General features: G+C 42.5%; 1 protein-coding gene and 1 long non-coding RNA gene across 2 annotated transcripts in view; one reads left to right on the top strand and one right to left on the bottom strand.

The window, feature by feature from the left end:
- Window positions 1-2,894: 2,894 nt before the first annotated feature.
- On the bottom strand, window positions 2,895-4,956 carry LOC148184475 (uncharacterized). Its single transcript, XR_015772376.1, has 2 exons — window positions 4,780-4,956; window positions 2,895-3,634 (listed from the first exon to the last, which is right to left on the bottom strand). It is a non-coding gene; the product is annotated as an uncharacterized LOC148184475 (long non-coding RNA).
- The window catches only part of DGKQ (diacylglycerol kinase theta), an 88,129-nt gene continuing 72,225 nt past the window's right edge, over window positions 4,030-19,933 (top strand). The window contains exon 1 of the mRNA XM_005529979.3: window positions 4,030-4,231. Coding sequence (XP_005530036.2) covers window positions 4,030-4,231 — 202 coding nt within the window. The remainder of the gene's footprint in view (window positions 4,232-19,933) is intronic.

Genomic DNA, 19,933 nt, shown 5'->3' with positions numbered 1-19,933 from the left:
TGTGGCAACTCCACAGAGATAGCCTTTATTGTCCAGCAGTTCTGCAAAGGGTAGCAAGGGATGGCAGGTCCCTACTGAACTGGGCAGAAGCTGGGGTTTTTATGGGGGAAAGCCAGGGTGGTACCAGGGGGGAAAACCAATGGGCTACTAAAGATCAACATAGTCACCAAAGCATGGTGGGATAGCTCACCATGAGAAGAGAGGATGGTCCCATCTAAGGGGTATCTCTCAAGGAGAGGGTTGAGATAAGCTTATCACAGTTCCCTCAGGGCACATTCCTCCAAGGAAAAGCCTTGGAAGGCTCATCTGCCTCCAGAGTAGCTCTTCCTCCCCCACCTCTCAAGTGGATGAGCAGCAGGATGGGATGGGGGAGCAAAGTCTCTCTCACTCTAAGTAAAGATCAGGTTCATGGCCACCTGAAAAACTTGAACATACTTAGAGTCTATGGGAGCCTATGAGATGCATCCTAGAGTCCTGAGGGAACCAGCTGATATAGCTGCCAAACCACTCTCCATGACATTTGAAAAGCTGTGGCTGTCAGGTGAAGTCCCAAGTGACTGGAAAAGGGAAAACCTTGTATCTGTCTCTAAAGGGTAGAAAGGAGGATCCCTGGAACAACTGACCTGTGAGGATCACCTCTGTGCCTGGGAAGATCATGGAACAGATCCTGCTGGAAGCTGTGCTAAGGCACATGGAGGACAGGGATGTGGTCTGGGACAGCCAGCATGGCTTTACCAAGGGCAAGTCCTGCCTGACCAACCTGCAGGCCTTCTGTGATGGAGTGACTCCACTAGTGGACAAGGGCAGCAGATGTCATTTATCATGGTCCTCCACAACATCCGTCTCTCTACACTGGGGAGAGATGGATTTGATGGGTGAATTGTTACATGGATAAGAAATCAGTGGCATTCAGAGGGTACTGGTCAACAGCTCAGAGTTCCAATGGACATCAGTGATCAATGGTATCCCTCAGGGGTCTGTACTGGAAGCACTGTTATTTTATAGATGAAGTGCACCCTCAACAAATTTGCAGATGACCCCAAGCTGAGTGGTGCAGCTGACATTTCTGAAGAGCAGGATGCCAACCAGAAGCACCGGTACAAGTTCGAGAAGGGGCCCATGGGATTCTCATGAGGTTTAACAAGATCCAGTTGCTGCACCTGGGTCAGGACAACCCCCAGCATCATCAGCACAGGCTGGGGCTGAACAGGTGGAGAGCAGCCCTGTGAGAAGGCTGTGGGGGTGCTGCTGGGTGAGAGGCTGGACATGACCCAGCCATGGGCACTCCCAGCCCAGAGAGCCAAACGTGTCCTGGGCTGCATCCAGAGCAGCGTGGGCAGCAGGGGAGGGAGGGGATTCTGCCCCTCTGCTCTGCTCTGCTCTGCTCTGCTCTGCTCTGCTCTGCTCTGGTGAGACCCCACCTGGAACCCTGCACCCAGCTCTGGGGGCCCAGCACAGGAAGGACATGGAACTGCTGGAGTGAGTCCAGAGAAGGGACACTAAGAAGATTAGAGGGAGCATCTCTTCCATAAAGAAAGGTGGAAAGAATTGGGATTGTCCAGCCTGGAGAAGAGAAGGCACCTCATTGTAGCCTTCCACTACCAGAGGGGAGCTTACAAGACAGCTGGAGAGGGATATCTTAAAGTGCCCCCCCAGGGACTTTAAGAATAATTAAAGGTGTGTGTTGGCAAAAAAAGGAGGAGTAGCTTCAAACTGAAAGGGAGTATGTTTAGACTGGATATTATGAAAAAATTATACTCAGTGAGGGTGATAAGGCACTGGAAAAAGTCACCCAGAGATGCTGGGGATGCCCCAGCCCTGGATGTGTTCATGGTCAGGCTGGATGGGACTTGGAACAAATTGATCTAATGAAAGGTGTTCATGCAGCACATGGCAGAAGAGTTAGATGATCTTTAAGGTTCCTTCCAACCCAAACCAACTATTTGATTCTGTGATATGATTAATTTTTCCTGTCTGTCCAGGTCCCTGTAGATGGCAATGTAATGACTGTTTTCTCAGCCTTGCGTCATGTGTGAACTTGACATCACTTCACAGTACTGCTCTCTGTCACCTCATGATCTTCATAAACATGCTCAGTGCCCAGGTCCCAGGAGAGACCTCTGTAATACTCCTCCCATTATGGGCGTCCAGGCAGAGTTCAAATATGACCCATTAACCCCGACCTGCTGAGCTCAACCATTCAACCAGTTTTTTACCCATCTAGTTGTCCACCCATGCAGAAACATAATGTTCTACTTTAGGTACAAGAATATTGTGGGACACCAAGTTATAAACCTTGCTGAAGTCAAGGTTATATTAGTGCTCTCTCCTACACAGATCTACACATTTGTCATGGAAAGCAATTAAGTAGGTTGGGCACCACTGACCACTGTCAAATCTAATATTGGCTGTTCCTCTCTGTCTTCTTCCCCATGAGCCCAGAAATGTGTTCCAAGAGACCTTGTGCTAGGATTTTTAGGAAGACTAAGGCAAGGCTGAATTTGTGGACGACGGGAACTATCATTATGTGCTTTGGCTGATCAGCTTCAGCAGGCACACATCTTCAAACAAAGGGGTTTCACACTGCTTCCCTCTCCCCTGTCCTCCGGTGTATCTGGGGCTTAATACAGCTCTGTAGTATCTTATATATGTTCTCTAAATCATGTTTGTAGAAGCAATTAGAAGTATTTCAAAGTTCATGTATGCAATTACTCATTCTTTCTCCCACCATAAAAAGTCATATTATGCTTTGTTTGGTCTCTTAATTATTTCTACTGCTTTTCCTCCAAAAGGTCAAATCCTTCTGATCAAAACTACTTTCATATTCCCAACACAGAAAGGAGACATAAAGTAAGAGTAGTAGAAACTAGAAGACGCTAAGAAATTTTAGAACGTTATTATTGGTCTACAGGATGAGGATTTATTACACAAGAGGTTTATTACACCAGCTTATTCCACGCTTCACCAAAATACAGATAAATAGGAGCCAGGAAGAAAAATTTTCACTACCATTTCTTATCTCTCATTGCTTAATGGAGGTACATGGATGTTGTTTTGAACAGTCCAGTAGAGATTCTCAATGCAAAGCTGAGATCAAGGACACAGACAAGTTGAGATTCAGACAGCATACATCTATATACAGAAAATCCAAAGTGATAGCCTCCTTTCTTGTCCCAACCTACTCCATCCATAGTATTTTATCGAACAGAGTAAGTCAAATAAACAGAGGTATTCCAGAGACTAGCAACATAGAAACATCCAGGTGTGTAAACATTTTCCAAACTAGCAACAAGAAGGTTAAGTGAACAAAGAACAATACCCCCCTGTGCTATAGAGGAGGGAGACTTGGCAGAACCCCTTATCTTTTCTTATGAAGCCAGAGGTGTTGAGTGTAGAAGTCAAAACCTATGGCAAATCATTTTCTTCTGGCAATGCATCATCACAAAACTTCCTGAGGTGGAGCTTTGTGTGCTCTAAAATGGTATGAGGATGGGATAGCAAAATCTTGCAGATTGATGTCCTGGCAAGAAACTGGAGGTCTTGCCTCTGAGTCCAGAGAAGGTCAACGAGGACGGCGAAGGGGCTGGAGCACAAGTCATACGAGGAAAGGCCGAGGGAGCTGGGGTTGTTCAGCCTGGAGAAAAGCAGGCACAGGGGCGACATTATCACTCTCGACAACTCCCAGAGAGGACCTTGCAGCCACGAGCGGGGGGCGGGTCTCTTCTCCGAGGCACAGGAGAGAGAACATACTCTCCAGAAGCGCCACGGGAGGTTTACGATGGACGCTAGGAGGAGTTTCTCCACAGAACGCGCGGTCAGACACCGGGGCCGGCGCCGCCGGAGCGGCCTCAGGACAGGCCGGGCGCGGCGCTGAGGGCGCGGCCGGCAGGGGGCAGCGCGCGCCTCCCGCCGCCTCCGCCCGGCGCCGCCCCCGCCCGCCCCCGCCCGCCCCCGCCGCCGCCCCGGGGCGGAAGCGCGGGCGGGCGAGCGGCGGCCGGCGCGGAGAGCGCGGAGGGGCGTCCGGCGGGAATGGCGGACGGGGCGCGCTCGCTGCGCGGCGGCGGCGGCGGCAGCCCGGCCTCCCGCCCGGTGCTGGGCGGGCGGGGCCGCGGCGCGGCGGGGGGCAGCAGCCCGCCGGGCCACGCGTTCCGCAGGGTGACCCTGACCAAACCCACCTTCTGCCACTACTGCACCGACTTCATCTGGGGGCTGGCCGGCTACCAGTGCGAGGGTAAGGGGCTGCCGGCGCGGCGGTGGCGGCGGGACCTGCCGGGGACGCGTCCGGGGCGAGGTGGGAGGGGTCGGGAAAATTGCCTAAACCCATTGCTCATAAAAAACTCTATTCATAATTAGCATCAACAAACTATAGTACTAAAATCTCATTTTAAAATCGAACGTAAAACCGCAACACTAAAGCACAGTGCTGAAATACAGTAATAAAAATAGTGCATTCCATCACAGAAAGAAGTGTCTAATGGTAGTAATCAAAATTCTAGTAATATTACAATAATAACAGTCGTAAATTGCAAAAATCAAGTCTGAAAACAACAGCAGTCTTGAAAATCCTTCTCCTATTGAAAATTGCAGGAATAAATTCTAATGATAATAGTTCCTAACAAAAATAATGCAAAATTGGAGATGTGTCACTGCTCACTCCTGTGTGGTGACACCAGTGTGTGCTGTGATCCAGCAGTGCCCCAGCCCATCCTGAGGTAGACACACTGTGAGCTGCCAAGCATGCCAGCAGCTCACCGTGGGTCCTCCCAGGGGAACCCTTACCTGCTGAAATGCCTGGTCCCATGGAGAATCTGAGACCTGTGTGGAGTTTGAGCCTTTTAAACCTTGGCTCACACCAGGAAGGGGAGAAGAAGGAATTGCTAGGTTTCCTTGCTGGCCTATGTAGCAGCTGAGGTTCTTGGAAGGGACAAAAATTACAACTTGTTCTGATGCAGCAAAATCCAGTGGTGTCATGGCAAAAAGAGTGGATCTCTGTGTCCCTTTTTAAAGGAAAACAAACACATCATCACCAACAACAAAAAACCCAAACAAAACAGCACAAAACGTGATGTCTTCATCAGCATATGCAGTCCAGCTGGCTTGGGTTGCAGCTCCCAGGCCAGGTCCAAAGAATCAGGTTGTACACGAGCCTCATTGTTTGTGTGGGTGTCAAACAAGGCTGCAGGTGTAGAACAACTACCCTGCAATTCTTGAAATAGGTTCTGCCTGTTGTCATTGTCAGGGGTAAAGAGAGTGCAGGATTAAGTTAGGTGAAAGCCATGTTCCCGTGTGGTGCAAAACGGGTCTTGCAAAGATGGTTTTGTATTTGCCTAAAAGTTTTCTTAGGGAAGTGTCATTCTGTCTGTGTAGCATAATGTCACTACTTATCCAAATAAGCAAAAAAGATAATTTCTTCCATTGTGAAAATGCACAAAGCCAATCTTGTATGGTCTCTTCTGTCACTGACTTTAAAAAATGGCAAATTTTTTGAGTCATAAGACTGGGCATTCAGGTGCCAGTTTGCCAGTTAAAGAAATGAGTAGTTTTGGTAATGCTAACAGGTAATGCTAGCAAAATGTGGAAGGACCAGGATGGCTCACTTTTTTTTTTTCCCCACTCAAATATAACATACTTAGATGTAGTGCAATGCTGCAAGTTGCATTTAGGATTTTTTCCTAGTTTTCCACTGCAGTTGGTGTTCTGGAACTGTACTTCCCCTTTGGCTTTTCCAGCAGAATTCTGGACAAGCATCCTTAGCACCGCTGCCTGATGACCATGTGCTGATGAGGTACTTCCAAGCTGCATGGTTAAAATACCTCTTTTAAAATTACATCTGGAATCTCCACCCTAAACAAGTCAATTCTGTGAGGGGTAAAACTGAGGAAATGCTCTCAGTTTTCAATAGCTCTAACATTCTCTGCTCAGAGTGTGCAGGGAAACTCTGTAATGGCACCTGGCACTTCAATGTCTCCACTAGGTGAAGGATAAGAATTATTTGTTTGTTTGATTGTTTGTTTGTTTGTTTTTGTTTGTTTTTTTGTCCTTTTGTCAGTTTTCAACCAGCTATGCTTAGAGTCATGTTTGTCTTTCCAAAAACTTGCTGCTAAACAACAAATCTCAAAACCACCTGATGGGTCATTTGCTCATCTGTCTGCTGTTTTCAAACTGCAAGTTATTTAATAAATGCTAATATGATTTCTTAAACAGTAGTATAAGTACATTCCATGTAATAGTTAACTCCTTGTCCTATTTTCCTTAACTACTGGAGTTTGATCATTGCACTTTAGAAAGTGATAGAAGGAGTGCCAGGCTGTTAAAACAAAAAAGTAACCCACCCAGCAATTAGAGAAGGAAACGTTTGCTGTACACTTGAAAAACATAGTAGATAATTGCTACCTCCTTTTTCTTCTCTGCAGAGAGTCTAAATTTGCAGGTGTAATTGCAGCTATCTTTGGACTCCCTTTGATAAACCACCTACAGGCTTCAACATGAAGCCATCAAGGGGCCTTTTTCTAAGTGGATTTGCAGTGGTTGCTCTTCCAGATCTATAGGTTCGGATGTTCAGTCTCTTGATGCTGTTTGTGTTGACATTCCCTGAAGCTGGTTATTACCAAAACAAAAAGCTTCCAGTCTTTGAAGGGAACCAAGCATGCTCATGGTGTGACTCCACCAGTTATTGAAAAGAAAGAAATTTAAAAATAAAGGAACAAGCTTAAAAAGCTCACCTCTTACCTGTCATTTGTTTGAGTAGTTGTATGGCCTAAATGGCCTGTATTTGTGTTTTAGTTGGGATTGACCTTTAGATGCTTGGAGAATGGCATCTTCTATGTGTGAATGATGAAATTTGTGGAGTTTTTCCATAAACTTACCAGCTACTCAGTAGATTGGCATGTATCCGTGTGGTTTACATAGCTCTGTACAAAAGTACAAGAAAACAGAACGAATTCTCAAAACATTTCTGATAGTGGAGGCCAAGATGGTCCTTAGGTTTTCTCTGTGAATTCCAAAAAGTACTCAGAAGAGGTGCTCTGATGCTTCCCATACAAGGCACAAAGTGTCCTGCGTCTAATCTGATTGTTTAAAAATAAGACACAGTTTCCCACTCCAGTTCAGGGCCACACCACTGGCCACCAGCACTTTGTATGGGATTGAAGGTACCGTAGGGGAGAATTGCAGCTCTTTTGCTTAGATTAGCAAGGTATTTTTATAAATTAGATTTTATAGGGAATGCGGTAGTCTTCCTATGTGGAATGGGTGTCCAGCTGGGTCTGAAGATGTCACAGTATTAAGTGTCTGTGCACATATTTTTTGTGATATCAGTCAACTAGGCTTGCATCTGCGGTTTGTTCACATGTCCTCCCTGCCCGGACAAATCTGTTTTCTGTAAACCTCTTGTGAAGAACTGTTTTTCTTACCACTTTGCTATTTGTAGCTGTGACTTCCTTTGGTAGGTGTGTGCGTATGTGTGACAGAATAAGTGAATCTAGAGTTGTAGCATGAAAACTGCTCTCTTATATTGCTCTTGCTTTCCTAAGCATGGTCCTTTCAGGTTTGAGTGGGTTTAAATTTCCTCAGGCTTGGTAAAGAAGAGGCAGTGTAAATGACTGAGGTTTCATGTATGTGTGCTTGCATCTTAAAAATGAAAAATACTAGATATAAGAAGTCTGTGTAAGAAGTGTAAAGAGAGCTCTTACTGGTAATTCACAGAAAGACCAATTTCATACACTAAAAGGTAGCTAGCAGATATTTTATACTGGAGTTTGGAATTAGTTTTAGCCACCAATAAATAAATTTCTTTTCACTGTGCTTTTGTTTTACATAAAGGAAAAAAAAATGTTGGAAGAACTGTGGATCTGTACATTTTGGGGGCTACAAATATTTCCAGTTCTATAAAACTTTCTAATGCAAAGTAATTTGGGTTTATTTTAGCCAAAGATAAAATATAGGGGATTTAAGTAATAAGCAAGTTTGATTGCAAATTTACAATTGTTTAACCATTTTAGGTTTTTTAACACTATATATTTCATTAGCATATTTATGGAAACTGTATTCACTGACTTCTTGATATGTATTTGAGCATATAGGGCACCTGTCTTGATATGAAGTCTCTAAGTCAATATTTCGGGAAACAACATCTTTGTTGTCTATTTTTGGTTTCAGGGGGAGGAATTGAGGGGTTTTTGGGGGGGGGGTTAAATTATTTTTTTTTAGTCTTCTAAGCAGAACCTCCAAACTTATTCCAAGATGTATAAAGCTTTGTTTCTCTTAATCTGATTTAGATGTTGGCTGACAACACCACAGCTTTTCCAGAATAAAATGTAAACGGTGGATCTGAGTTGTATTTATGCCATAAATCTCAGATTTGGCAAGACAGCCAGAAAGCTGCTGTGATTTATATGGGCATGTCCCAGATAAGGACAAGCCATGTTGTTCCTTGTTGATTTAGGAGAGCCTGGAGATGTTCCGACAGCATTTGCATCAGTCTTCAGATGCATATTTTGGACAGATTTTCTATGCAGTATGTTAAATTTAAAGGCTGTTCTAAGAAAATAGTCAGAGATAAGGAAGGTGTGTTAAAGCTAGGAGTTTGTTGAGATATGGAAGTAGTAGCAGGGAATAAGGGGACAGGAGGCAATCTCCTTGGATTCCCGTAATTTCTTTTTCTGTTGTTGAGACAGACATGTGAAACATCCTTGACCCTACAGGTTTCATTCAGATCTGTTTTGAAGGAAGTGAGTGATATATGAGATTCCCCCAAGAGCCTTAATGCTTACAGTTCAAAAGGAAAAACATATTCTTCCTTCTCATGATGAGCTTCACTTGCTTTTGGTGCATTTTGAGCTAAAAATAAAAGCTGCAAGAAGGTAAAACCACAACACAATTTTTCTTCTAGCCTCCAATCAGTTTGCATTTCCAAGACTTTTCTGCCTTTATTCTTCAGTGGTTTTCTTGTCTGTGGTGGGGCCATTCTGTGCAACAACAACATGTTTGGTGCTGAGATATTAGAGTGAATATGACTTTGCTGCATTTAAAACTTAGATGGAGCAAGCAAGGACTGTCAAAAAAGGAAAAAATCCCCCCACACACCCCAAAAAATTCCAGAAAATAAAACCTTACAGAGAAACTTGGCTCAGCTCAGCTGATATACATGTTGAGAAAAATGTTTGGAACACTGACTGACACATTGAAAAATGCAATTTACTGGTCTGGCTTTGAAGGATAATTCATTTTGTACTGAAGAGAATTCATGCTTTTCTTTTCCCTGCCTCCTTCTGACAGTGCCTCAGAGGAAAATATCGCTGTCACCATCAGTGATGCAGAGAAAAGGACAGGGTGCTTTGTGAGAATGCAAACAGCTTTTGTAGCTGGAAGCTATAGTTTGTGTTGATAGCATTAGCCCAGATTTCAGTTCAGAAATTCAATTAGGTAGTAAATAACTTACTGCAGAAAAGTGCTAAAGCCTGTAATCCAATACCAAGCCTCGCACAGCACTTCCATATATCATCCGTGTTACTACCTCAGTCTGACTCGTTGAGCAGTGACAAAAGCACTAAGGAAGGTGCTCATCAACCCATCATGGTGTGAAGTGGCTGTGGCTGGTGCTCTGCAGGTTCTCTTTCTAGATGATCATTTATCAAATATACCTTAGACATAATATATTCAGGTGTTTCTCAGCCATCTTTGAGGGTAGTACCCTGGGCTTCTTTTAATCTTGCACAAAACTTTTCAGGCTTCCTCTGGTAAGTTTCCCACACACCATAGCTCTTGCAGTCCTGTGCTAAGGGTGTAAAAAAGATTTAATTCTTTCTTGCAGTTGTGTGGGAGATAAATGCCTGGCTAGCTATTTCTTTGTAGTAAACAAAGGACAGTAAACTCTAAGGCTTTCCCTATAAAACTGGGCCTTTTAACAGCATTTTGTTTAAAACTAGTGCAGCATTTCAGTCAGAAGTGACCTCAGTACTTAATGGGTAGAGAAGCACCTGCCTGTTTAGATTTTAGGTGATGTGCATTTATGTCCATTTGCTGGGTGCTAATGCAGTTCCTGCTTCAGGTTTGCTTTCTTTTTGGAAACCAATACATTTTGATAACACTTCCCCTTGCTCTAGAGATGGCATACGTTCCTTCTTTCTGTATAGATGTGGAAATCTGTATTGGTGGTTTGCAGTGCACATCTCTGTGTGATTACTCAGTCCTCCGTCAGTTTAGTGCTCAGCAATTTTTTTCTGGTGGTGATGTTAGTTGTATTTTGATGTTTCCCTGACAACGTTAGTTAATATCCTGGGTTTTGCATGGGAAATAACCCCGTTAAGCAATCACTTTCCATTGACAATTGCTTTACTGCAGGGACCAGGCTAAGTTCAATGGGCATTAATTTGTAAGTTGTAATTGTAACTCAAGGTGGGGCCTCTTACATTTACTGCCAGGGGGAATGGCTGAAAGGTTTATAGTTTTCATTCTCCCCTGGTCAGTTTGTAACAAATATTTCTGTTGATTCCACCCACCACACCACCTATGGTGCCTTTGCTGGTCTGTTTGCTCCTTTTTTGATTACACGCTATTTATTTGTCTATAATATTGCTTTGCTTCTTAGTATTCCATAGAAAGCCAGTTATCTTCCTGATTTTGCAGCACCCTTCTCAGGTGGCAGCTCAGAATTTTCATTGAACCATGCTGTCCCTGGATGACCTTTACTTTTTCATTACGTCACTAGTTTCTTGCAGAGGTGTTTCTAACTCTGAATTTCATTAGCTCAAACTGACTTCCTTCTGGAATACTTGTTGCTCAATTAGATCCACCCTGAGCTGGCTCTTGAAAGTACCTTTGGTGAAACTGCTTTTGCAAGACTTACAGAAAACAGGTGACTAAGTTACTTGAATATGTTTAATTTGACTCAACTCCATTGGGGAAAGAGCAGATTGTGTGTATAGTATATACACCTTTCTAAAGGATTAAACAATACATGCTGATCAGCTCCTGTTCTTTTTGTGTTCTTCTCCCTCCAGCATTTTTATTTAATGGTAACTTTCAGTTTGCTAGAAGTCTGTTAGAAACACTCCCAAGCAGAGAGCAAAACCTAATGTGTGTATATCACAGTGGGTGTGATAAGGAACACATTGAAGCACAGTTTTTACTCTACTGAGTGTGCTACTTCTTCCCTGTTGTTGCCTACTATTGTCTCACTTGTTGAAGTTTCTTATTCAGTAGAGTACAGTCAACCCCTCATTTCACTTCCTGTTCTCATTTAAGTATATTTTATTTGCTTGGCTCTAGAAGAATGGAGGTGGGAGACTGTGTATATTCATACATCTATATTCACATATATTTATATGACTTTTTTTTTTTCTTTCCTGTTTAAAATTGAATATCAGTGATTTCCTTGGAAATATGTTTAGGATTATTAATATGATGTGCTGTTATCACCTGTTTGGCTTCTTTTTAAATACCAGTTGTATGATATAATTGTCATGGCACTTACTATTGTAAAAATAATGTTAAGATCTAAAACAGTTAACAGAATAAACAGTGCTGTATTTGACCACTATTTAATCCATCCCTGGAAGTTTTACATACACGATACTGCTAGAAACATTCTAAATATTTAGCTAAACAGATTTTCTCATAAGAGATTATTGAATTATTGTATAATTTGAACTTCAGTGGTTAAAATAGGAGCATTGTATTGTTCTGCAGGGTAGTATTAGGTTATGGTAGCTGGGTAATACCACATCTAGTTTAAGTGTAAGAATGCACAGAAAAAATCTCAGTTCCTCATTGCTTTTCTTTCTGCTTGGCAGATTGTGTCACTTTTTAGTGTCTTGGTTTGTCATGCTGTAATTCAGGAAATAAGTCTTTCCTTTTTGTGCAATACTTTCTCTGCAGAATGTGAAAATGCTAACTGGTACACCTTGTTAGCCAGTAAACATAAGAAGTCGTCCGCTAGCCAGTTCCTTAAGTGATTCAAGCAAAAATACTTCCTCAGTGCTGAAACCATTATGTTGGGATCTCTGCCTGACATCATCATAAATACAAAGAAGTTGGTAACATTTCTCTAAGCATGAAGATGGCATGGGGGAAGGCTCTGAACATTAAGTGAAAAAACTGATCATGTTTGCGACTGTGGATGCTTTCTTTCAGAATAAAAAAGACTTTTTGTGATATGGCAGATTTTCAGAATCTAGTTAGGATAGCAGACTGAGTGTAAATCATCGCACATACAAATTTGCATAGGAAACTGATTAGGACTAGTAGTCCTGGAATGTATCTGCTATAAAAAGAATCCCTTAGAATATAAAACAAATGTGTGGGTTGAGCAACAACCTAGGAGAAACTGCTTTTTCACATTCAGCCTCTTCTCAAAACAGTATTGATACAGAGTACTGGAAAAGCTGATTTAAAAAATTGTGGGTATTCACAAATATTCACACAACTTTCAAGACACTTTTGCAAGTTGTTGCCCAGATTTTGGGTGGATGCTGTGGGATGTTCTGGTGGCATGGTACAGCACTGGAACAGTTGTGCCTGGCAGGTGTGCACATGAGCTGTGAGCACAGTGTCTGCCCTCACTGCTGATAGTTGTCATTGGTAGTAATAGCAAGCCTTCCAAAGGAGTCACAATCCCTTGGTCCTAGGAGGGGCTGAAAATGGTGTTACTGTAGCTTGCAATTATGTTGGATGCTCCAACTCTCTGGATGCTGGGTGGACTTAATTCTTTAAACAGAAGATGCTGACTGAGAAACTGAACACGGGATCCAAGATGAGGAGGTATGAAAGAAGAGATACAGCCTTAAACAAAAAGAATTTAAAAGATTCCTGTTTCAATTTCTGTGAAATTTCTGAAATCAAGTACAGACTATTATGCTCATATTTTCTCTTGTGAAGAAGTTAACTAACAGCAGCTGGGACTATTAGGCCTTGGTTGCCAAATCCTTTTTTTAAAAAGTAGGCTGAAGCAGAAGGTTAAAATACTATCATGTTACAAATAATCTTCAAAACAGCCAAATATCATTGTGTCCATTTTGGTTTTGACCTCTGTTATTCTGTTCCTATTATATTCTCTTTGCTCCTGTTTGGCAAATGCCTAGAGATTTCTTGATGCTATTATATTTTTTATTTAAGCACTTTTTCTTCAGGTGAACCAAATACATTGTTTAAATCTGTAAGATAATGGAGGTATATTACATTTCTTTGGTTTTGTTTTCTGACTTTTACTTTTCCTCGGTGTAACTTTTTTCTTAAATATGATGTCCTAGGAAACTTTAGGAGCCTTTCAGTATGTGTTGATAATTCATGTGCATAAATTAATAGCTGATTATGCTACACAGTAAATTAAGATCAAGAGCTACAAGAATTTTGTCTGATAAATTGAAAAGGTCACACCATACAACACTAAACTGAGGTGAATATATGAGCCTCGATATAATTTGGTCCCTCTTCAGGAAATCTTTATAGCTTTCCAGGGATAGATTTTGAATTTTAGTGTTTATGAACAGAGTTATTTTATCTTGGAAGTTCTGGTGTACTCACCAGTGGTATATGGTGAGCCACTGCAGGCTTCTGATCTCCAGATAGATCTTCTATGAATTTTGTATGATTTTAGACATTTGAAAGAAACTGTTGCTTTAATTCAGGGTAACTATAGTCTTTGATCTCATCAATGACTCAGGCCTAAATGGTGGAATTAAATCTTCACACTTTCTTAAAAGGAATCTTTCCAAAATTAAAGTGTATAAGATTAAGAATCAGGATTTAAAAAAAAACAAACAAAACAAAACACGGAGATCAGCACTTTCAGTTTGCTTTTTGGAAATAGTGCCTTGTGACTGTTTTGTGTTCCTGATTCACCACTGTGAATCGTTTGCCTTTAGTTTCCTGACCATGTCAGTAGCTTTGTAGTAACCACACTGGGAAAAATACTGAATGTACTTACCCAGTTGGCACAGGATTCTGTTTCTTTCCTTTCTGCGTTTTCTTCCCCTCTATTCTTTCCAGGTCTGAGTTTTTTTCACTTCAATCCTATAGTTTTATGTACTTCTAAGTGTGATGCAACTTGGAAATTAAGCCCTGTAGGAATGACAAGTAAAGATTACCACGGCAGCTCTAGGGTATCTTGTTTTTTTCCTTGTTTTGTGTTGCTAGGAAATGTTGAGATGCCTTAGGTAATCCAGAGATTACCCAAATTAAAAGTGGAAGAAAATTTATTATGGGGTTAGGTAGATCAATAATGAGACCTGTGTTTTGATTTTATCCAGCTTTTCTTGAAAAATTGTAACTGTGCTGTGGAGATATGTGGGTATTACTGTAGCTAAGCTTAGCAGTGATTTTTCTTCTAGTATCTTCAGGATTTTGTATTATATATTTATGTTCTGTGTTCAGTTTTTAAGAGGCAGAAAAGGGATTGCAAACCTCCTGCCTGATTATATCACTGAGTGGAAAAGACTGAGTTTATATGAAATACTGCCTGGCTCTCCTTGGTCCAGTCAACATCTTAAGTGCATTTTGGAGGGAATTCTCAGTTTCCCCCACTGCTAAGAGCACAGAGCCAACTCACTAAGTCCCTGTGTGCATGGATACGTGTGGGATTTACTCTGTGTGTCACTGGTGATATGCCACATAGGTGTAGAACTGGTGTGTCTTACAGCTGGTCTGTAGCCGGTACTGTTGAGAACGTCTCCAAGTCTTTGGGTGCGGTGAGTGTCCGGGCAACTGTGTCAATATCACATTTTGCTGCCAGAATTCCGTCACAGCTTATGAAGTCCTACTGTACATTAAGTTCAGCTAAGATCCACCCTGTTTAAGTGTAACTCAAATTCTTCTTTTTCAAAGCTGGAAGATGTGCTACTGTTATTTTCCTTTTATGTGTGTGGAGGCATTTCGGTGTGGGTATGTCTGATGTAGCAGAAGTGCTGACAGGACTGTTTTTTCATAGGAGACATCTGTGTTGTTATTGAGGAGGATGACACTGACATGGCAGTGCGTGGATTTATTTGTGCTGTACTGGGTAATGAGTGATAGTGGTGCAGGAGGCCACATGTGTGAGGGCTGGAACCTTGCAGTGTTCATGCAGGGTGCCTAGGCATGATCACCTCATGAAGTCAGCAAGTGTAAGGGCAAGGTGCTGCAACTGGCTAGGGGCAATCCCAGTCATGAGTGCAGACTGGAAGAAATCAGCTGACAGCATCCCTGTGGTGAGGGACTTGAGTTGTCATGGTTGAAAATGGTTGAGTTGTCATGGGCTCAAGGTGGCGATGCCAGAACCAAGCGCATCCTGGACTGCGCCCAAAGCAGTGTGGCCAGCAGGTCAAGGCAGGTGATTCTGTTCCTTCACTCTGTCCCTGTGGGACTCCACCTGGAACACTGCATCCAGCTTGGGATCCTAACAAGAAAGACATGGACCTCTTAAAGTGTGTCCAGAGGAAGGTCATGGAGATGATTGCAGGGATGGAGTGCCTCTGCAATAAAGACAGACTGAGAGCTCATGTTGTTCAGCCTGGAGAACAGAAGGCTTTCAGTAGATTGAGAGGAGGTTATAAAAAGGAAGAAGAGGGACTTTTTATATGGGTAGATAGTGACAGGAAGAGAGACAGTGATTTTAAACTGATAGCATCTTTAGATTAGATGTTAGGAAGAATTTCTTTGCCCAGAGGCTGGAAGAGAAGAGGCCCAGATAAACTGTGAATGCCTCATTCCTGAAGATATTCCAGGCCAGGTTGAATGGTTTGCTGAGCAACCTGGTGTGGTGAATGGCAGGATGAGTTGAAACTACGCGATCTTCAAAGCCCCTTTCAGCACTAACCATTCTATGATTCTACAATGAAGTTTTTGTTGCAAGGATGCTTGCAGTAAATGTAAAATTATTTTAGTGCATTTTCCTTTAAATTGCGGGCTGGGTCAGTTTTCCTTGTAATTTTCTGTTCTGAATGCTGTAAGCTATAGCTCTTTGTTGTGACCAGTAGCTGTAAGTCAGCTGGACAGTGCTGATAAACAATTGACAAAGTTTCCCTTTGTAAGGCATCACTCTGAAAACAGTGACTTGGAGAAGCAGCTGCAGGGAGGTAAGCATTTATGACTGGTTTGCATGCTCTGCAGTAGGTGGTTCTTTGGCTGGATTTTCCTTGTTCTTCTGGTTTTAACCATTTCATGTTTCTCTGCCCCTCCTGTCCAATTTCATTTACACATGCTGTCGAGTTGGCGCATCTCTGCTCCGGCCCCTGGGGTTCAGTTGATTTCATGGGCAGTCTGCAGCAAAAGGCATAAGAGGCACCAGCTTAAGACAGAGCCTGTAGAAATTTCTGATTGCTAAATGGTCTTCAGGAGGCTTTTAGTAGTATTTGACACTTGATTTTCTTACCGCCATGGCATCTTGCGGAAGCTATGAGTTGTGTGTCATTGGAGAACCTTCTTTGAAGGTTGTTAGGATCTATAGCCTTTCACTGCATGTGCAGGGAGTGTGATCAGAGGTTTTTCTGTCAGCCTTCAGACTGGCTTGGCCCCTTCTAGCTGTGTGAAGGCTGCAGTCTGGAAAACCTAGGAAAAAGGCACAACTGTGTTACATGGTCTTGCATCTGGCTTGTGTGAGCAAACTTCATCCTTTCATCTGTACAAAAGAGCTGCTTGACTGCTTATTTGTTTGCCCTCAAACAGACAGATTTCTGTGGTTCAGAGACAATTTCTTTTTGGACTTCTGCCTTCAGCATCCTCGAAGACAACTGATAGTCCATATGATTGGGACCCTGCTGGGAGAGGAGTCACAGCCAGTCATCTATTGCTGTTACATTGTTGGTGGCAAAAACTGTGTCACTCCAGGCTCCCTGTGCAACTTCACATAGTTAGCGGGAGGCCTCCTCCTCTGAAGGATCTCTTTTTTTGGAATTGTCAGGAGATGATTTGCTGAACTCCCTGATGTTGTAGCCCTCATGGGGAGTTTTTGTTTTCCATTAGCGGACCAGTGCCTTGTCCTATGGCACTATCCTATCTTTGGCCTAATCTTCAAGAAAGAGAAGGTGTTTGTGCTTTCTGGGTGTGAGCGCAAGTTGGAGACTAGTCATCTTCCATCTCTCTGAAGAAGAAAGCACTCTTAATATTGTGGACCTGTTCAGTAACTAAAACTGCTTGCCTCTGAAATTCTGTGTTCACCCTAATTACAGTGGCAGGAAGTCTGACTCAGCTGTCTTTCAGGAGGAAAAAAAGTAAAGTCTATGCAGAACTCACCTTTCTCACAATGTTTCACTGAGCAGAATCACAGAATAGTTTGGGTTGGAAGTGCCCTTAAGGATTGTCTATCCCAACACTCTGCTCCCTCACATCCTGTGCAATAAGCAGGGACATTCTCAACTTGATCAGGTTGCTCAAAGCCTTGAATATTGACCTTGAATGTTCCCAGGGATAGGGCATATACAAACTCTCTGGACAACCTGTGCCAATGTTTCACCATCCCTGTCATACCAAATTTCTTCCTTATATCCAGTTCAAATCTACCCTCATCTAGTTTAAAAGTATTACTTCTTGTCCTATTCCAATGGGCCTGCTGTCTTCCTTATATGTCCCATTTAAGTATTAAAAAGCTGCACTAAGGTCTCTGTGTAGCCTTCACTTTCCAGGCTGAACAATCCCAAGTCTCTCATAGGAGAGATGCTCCGGCCTGATAATTTCTGTGGCCCTTCTGTAAGACCTGTTCAAATGTATCCATTATTTCTGTGCCGAGGATCTCAGAGCTGGGTGGAATGTTCTAGGTAGGGTCTCATGAGAAATAAAGGTGCAGTATCACCTCCTTGGACCTGCTGGCCATGCTTTCTTAGCTTTTCATCCACCAAGATCCCCAAGTGCTTCTCAGCAGGGCTGCTCTCTTTCTGTTCACACCTCAACCTGTATTCAGCTGGGCTGTATCCTTACTGGCCATACTGTACAGAGTGGAAAGAGTAGCATAATAAGTGGAGTGGATAGACCCCTGTTCTCTGTATAGACACAGATAGGGTGTCTAGATTTTCTGATGGCTGTGGTTATCACTTAGAAAAGCGTCTTGACAGCTGCTTTTGCTACTGTGGTATAACTTCTCTGTGTGATTATTTTCTCCTTGGAGTGCGAAGGCTTGGTGGGACTGAGCACGCAGCGTAGGTGCCTTTGTCTCCAGCTGTTGGTGCTCTGGTTTTTCCTGCTTAGCAGGATCTAGGAAACTTGCACTAGGTAGAGTCAGGAGATGGGAGGACAGAGAGAGTTCTGTTTTGGCAGGTGAAGTTCCTGTAGTTCATTTGCCAGTATTCATTTTACAGTACCAGGAGGATGGAGAAACAAGACATCTTGTTGTAGGTTTCAGAATATTTACAGCCTTAGGGATGAGAGAGTGAGAAGTGCTTAGGTAGCCCAGGTGCTTTGTGAGGCTACTACAATTCAAGCAAACTTACTATGACCAAATGATTGACAGTTCATCACTGAACTTATCTGACTGTTTTCTTAAGCTTGTAAGTAGCTTTTCTAAGTAGCTTGTCCTATATGCACTTGTCTTATTTGTTGTTTTCTATCAGCATATCTGAAATACAAATGAATAGGAATTCAGATGTGCTGCCTTGAAGTTACAGAGCTCAGATGCTACAAAAACATTTATTTGGAGTATCTGTACCTATAAAGAGAAAGTGTTCTCATGCAGACCATTCTGGAAATATAAAGTGCAAGGCAATTCACATTGTCTGGAGGCAAACTGCATTTTTATCAGACCGAGTATATGCTGGAACCTCCATTTAAAGCAGAAGCAGGTATGACTGGTTAGTTGACAAGACCAGGGAATCCTGGAGAGAGAAAAGATCTGTCAAATGCAAGTGATCTGTAAGGATACTCAGTAGGTATCTGGAAACCATTAACAGGGTTTTCATTTCCTTTGGATTTTCTGAGGAAGAGTACTTACAGTGTGGTTTCATTGAACTTTAAGACAAGCAAAATCCTGAAGTTTCTCACTGCTGTAAGAAAGGAGGGTCTTTTTAGTGCTTGACTGCTTAAAGATTTCAGAGATTTTTCCATTCCTCTCTCACCATTGTTTGAAATGTTCTGGGAAGACCAAAGCTTTTAGTGACAGCTTTCCTGGTGACATTTAGCAAGCATTGCACAACAGACTTCTAAACTTAAACTAGGCTGTGTTTTTGTCTGAGGGAGCATACCAATATCGCATACAGGTCTTTGCATGTTTCTGCTGAATTGGGAAATAAGCTGGTGAAGTCCCAGCATTCCTTTAAATGAATAGTCACAGTATTCAGACTGGTCTGTGGTCACAGTTGTAAACGAAAAAGCTAAATGCGTCTGTGTTGGCAAGCTGCTACAATGGAAAAGTAGCTCAAAGCTGTGTAACAAATGTAAAAGTTGAGTCCCACAAACTTGCAGTAAAACGAAAGTGTTGCTTTTAACTTACTCATGAAAATAGTGACTTCTCCACCAGCTTGAATGATCCTGTCTGAATAAGCAGTCTGGTAAGTGTTTTTGATATGATTTAAGAACACTGTGATAGAAAAAATAAAAGTATTTTTCTCCAATCTGTAACTAATTAGCCCGTGGGCATTTTCTGGAACCTATTGTCTTTTTACTGTCAGTGGACCTCTTCAGTGAACGCAAAGGCAGTCCTGCTGAACAAAATAAGCCTGCTTGCACACCAAGGACAACTTCAGAAAGGAGTGATAAAACCCCTGAAAGAGAGAGGCAGATTAAACCTGTATTTTGGCTTCTGTTATGTCAGGCACATGCTATGGAAGAGCAGGCAGAGCAGAGGAAATAACCTACTTAGTTTTGACCAAAATAAAACTTTGTTTTGAAAGCATTAGATTGACTTTGGCTGAATTGTCTTGGTGCTGATATGCCCTTTAAGTCCCACTGATTCATTGTTTGGAAAGTAGAGGCTGTTATTGTTGTCTTGCATAACAGCTTTGAAGCTTTGGTTTACTCCCTGGCATTGCTAGAT

The sequence above is a fragment of the Pseudopodoces humilis genome, chromosome 4 (assembly GCF_049639895.1).
Source record: "Pseudopodoces humilis isolate 2021_Gansu_Grassland_sample_001 chromosome 4, ASM4963989v1, whole genome shotgun sequence".
NCBI classification, from domain to species: Eukaryota; Metazoa; Chordata; class Aves; order Passeriformes; family Paridae; genus Pseudopodoces; species Pseudopodoces humilis.
The sequence above is the reverse complement of the archived record's forward strand: the minus strand, read 5'-3'. Positions and strand labels throughout refer to the sequence as shown.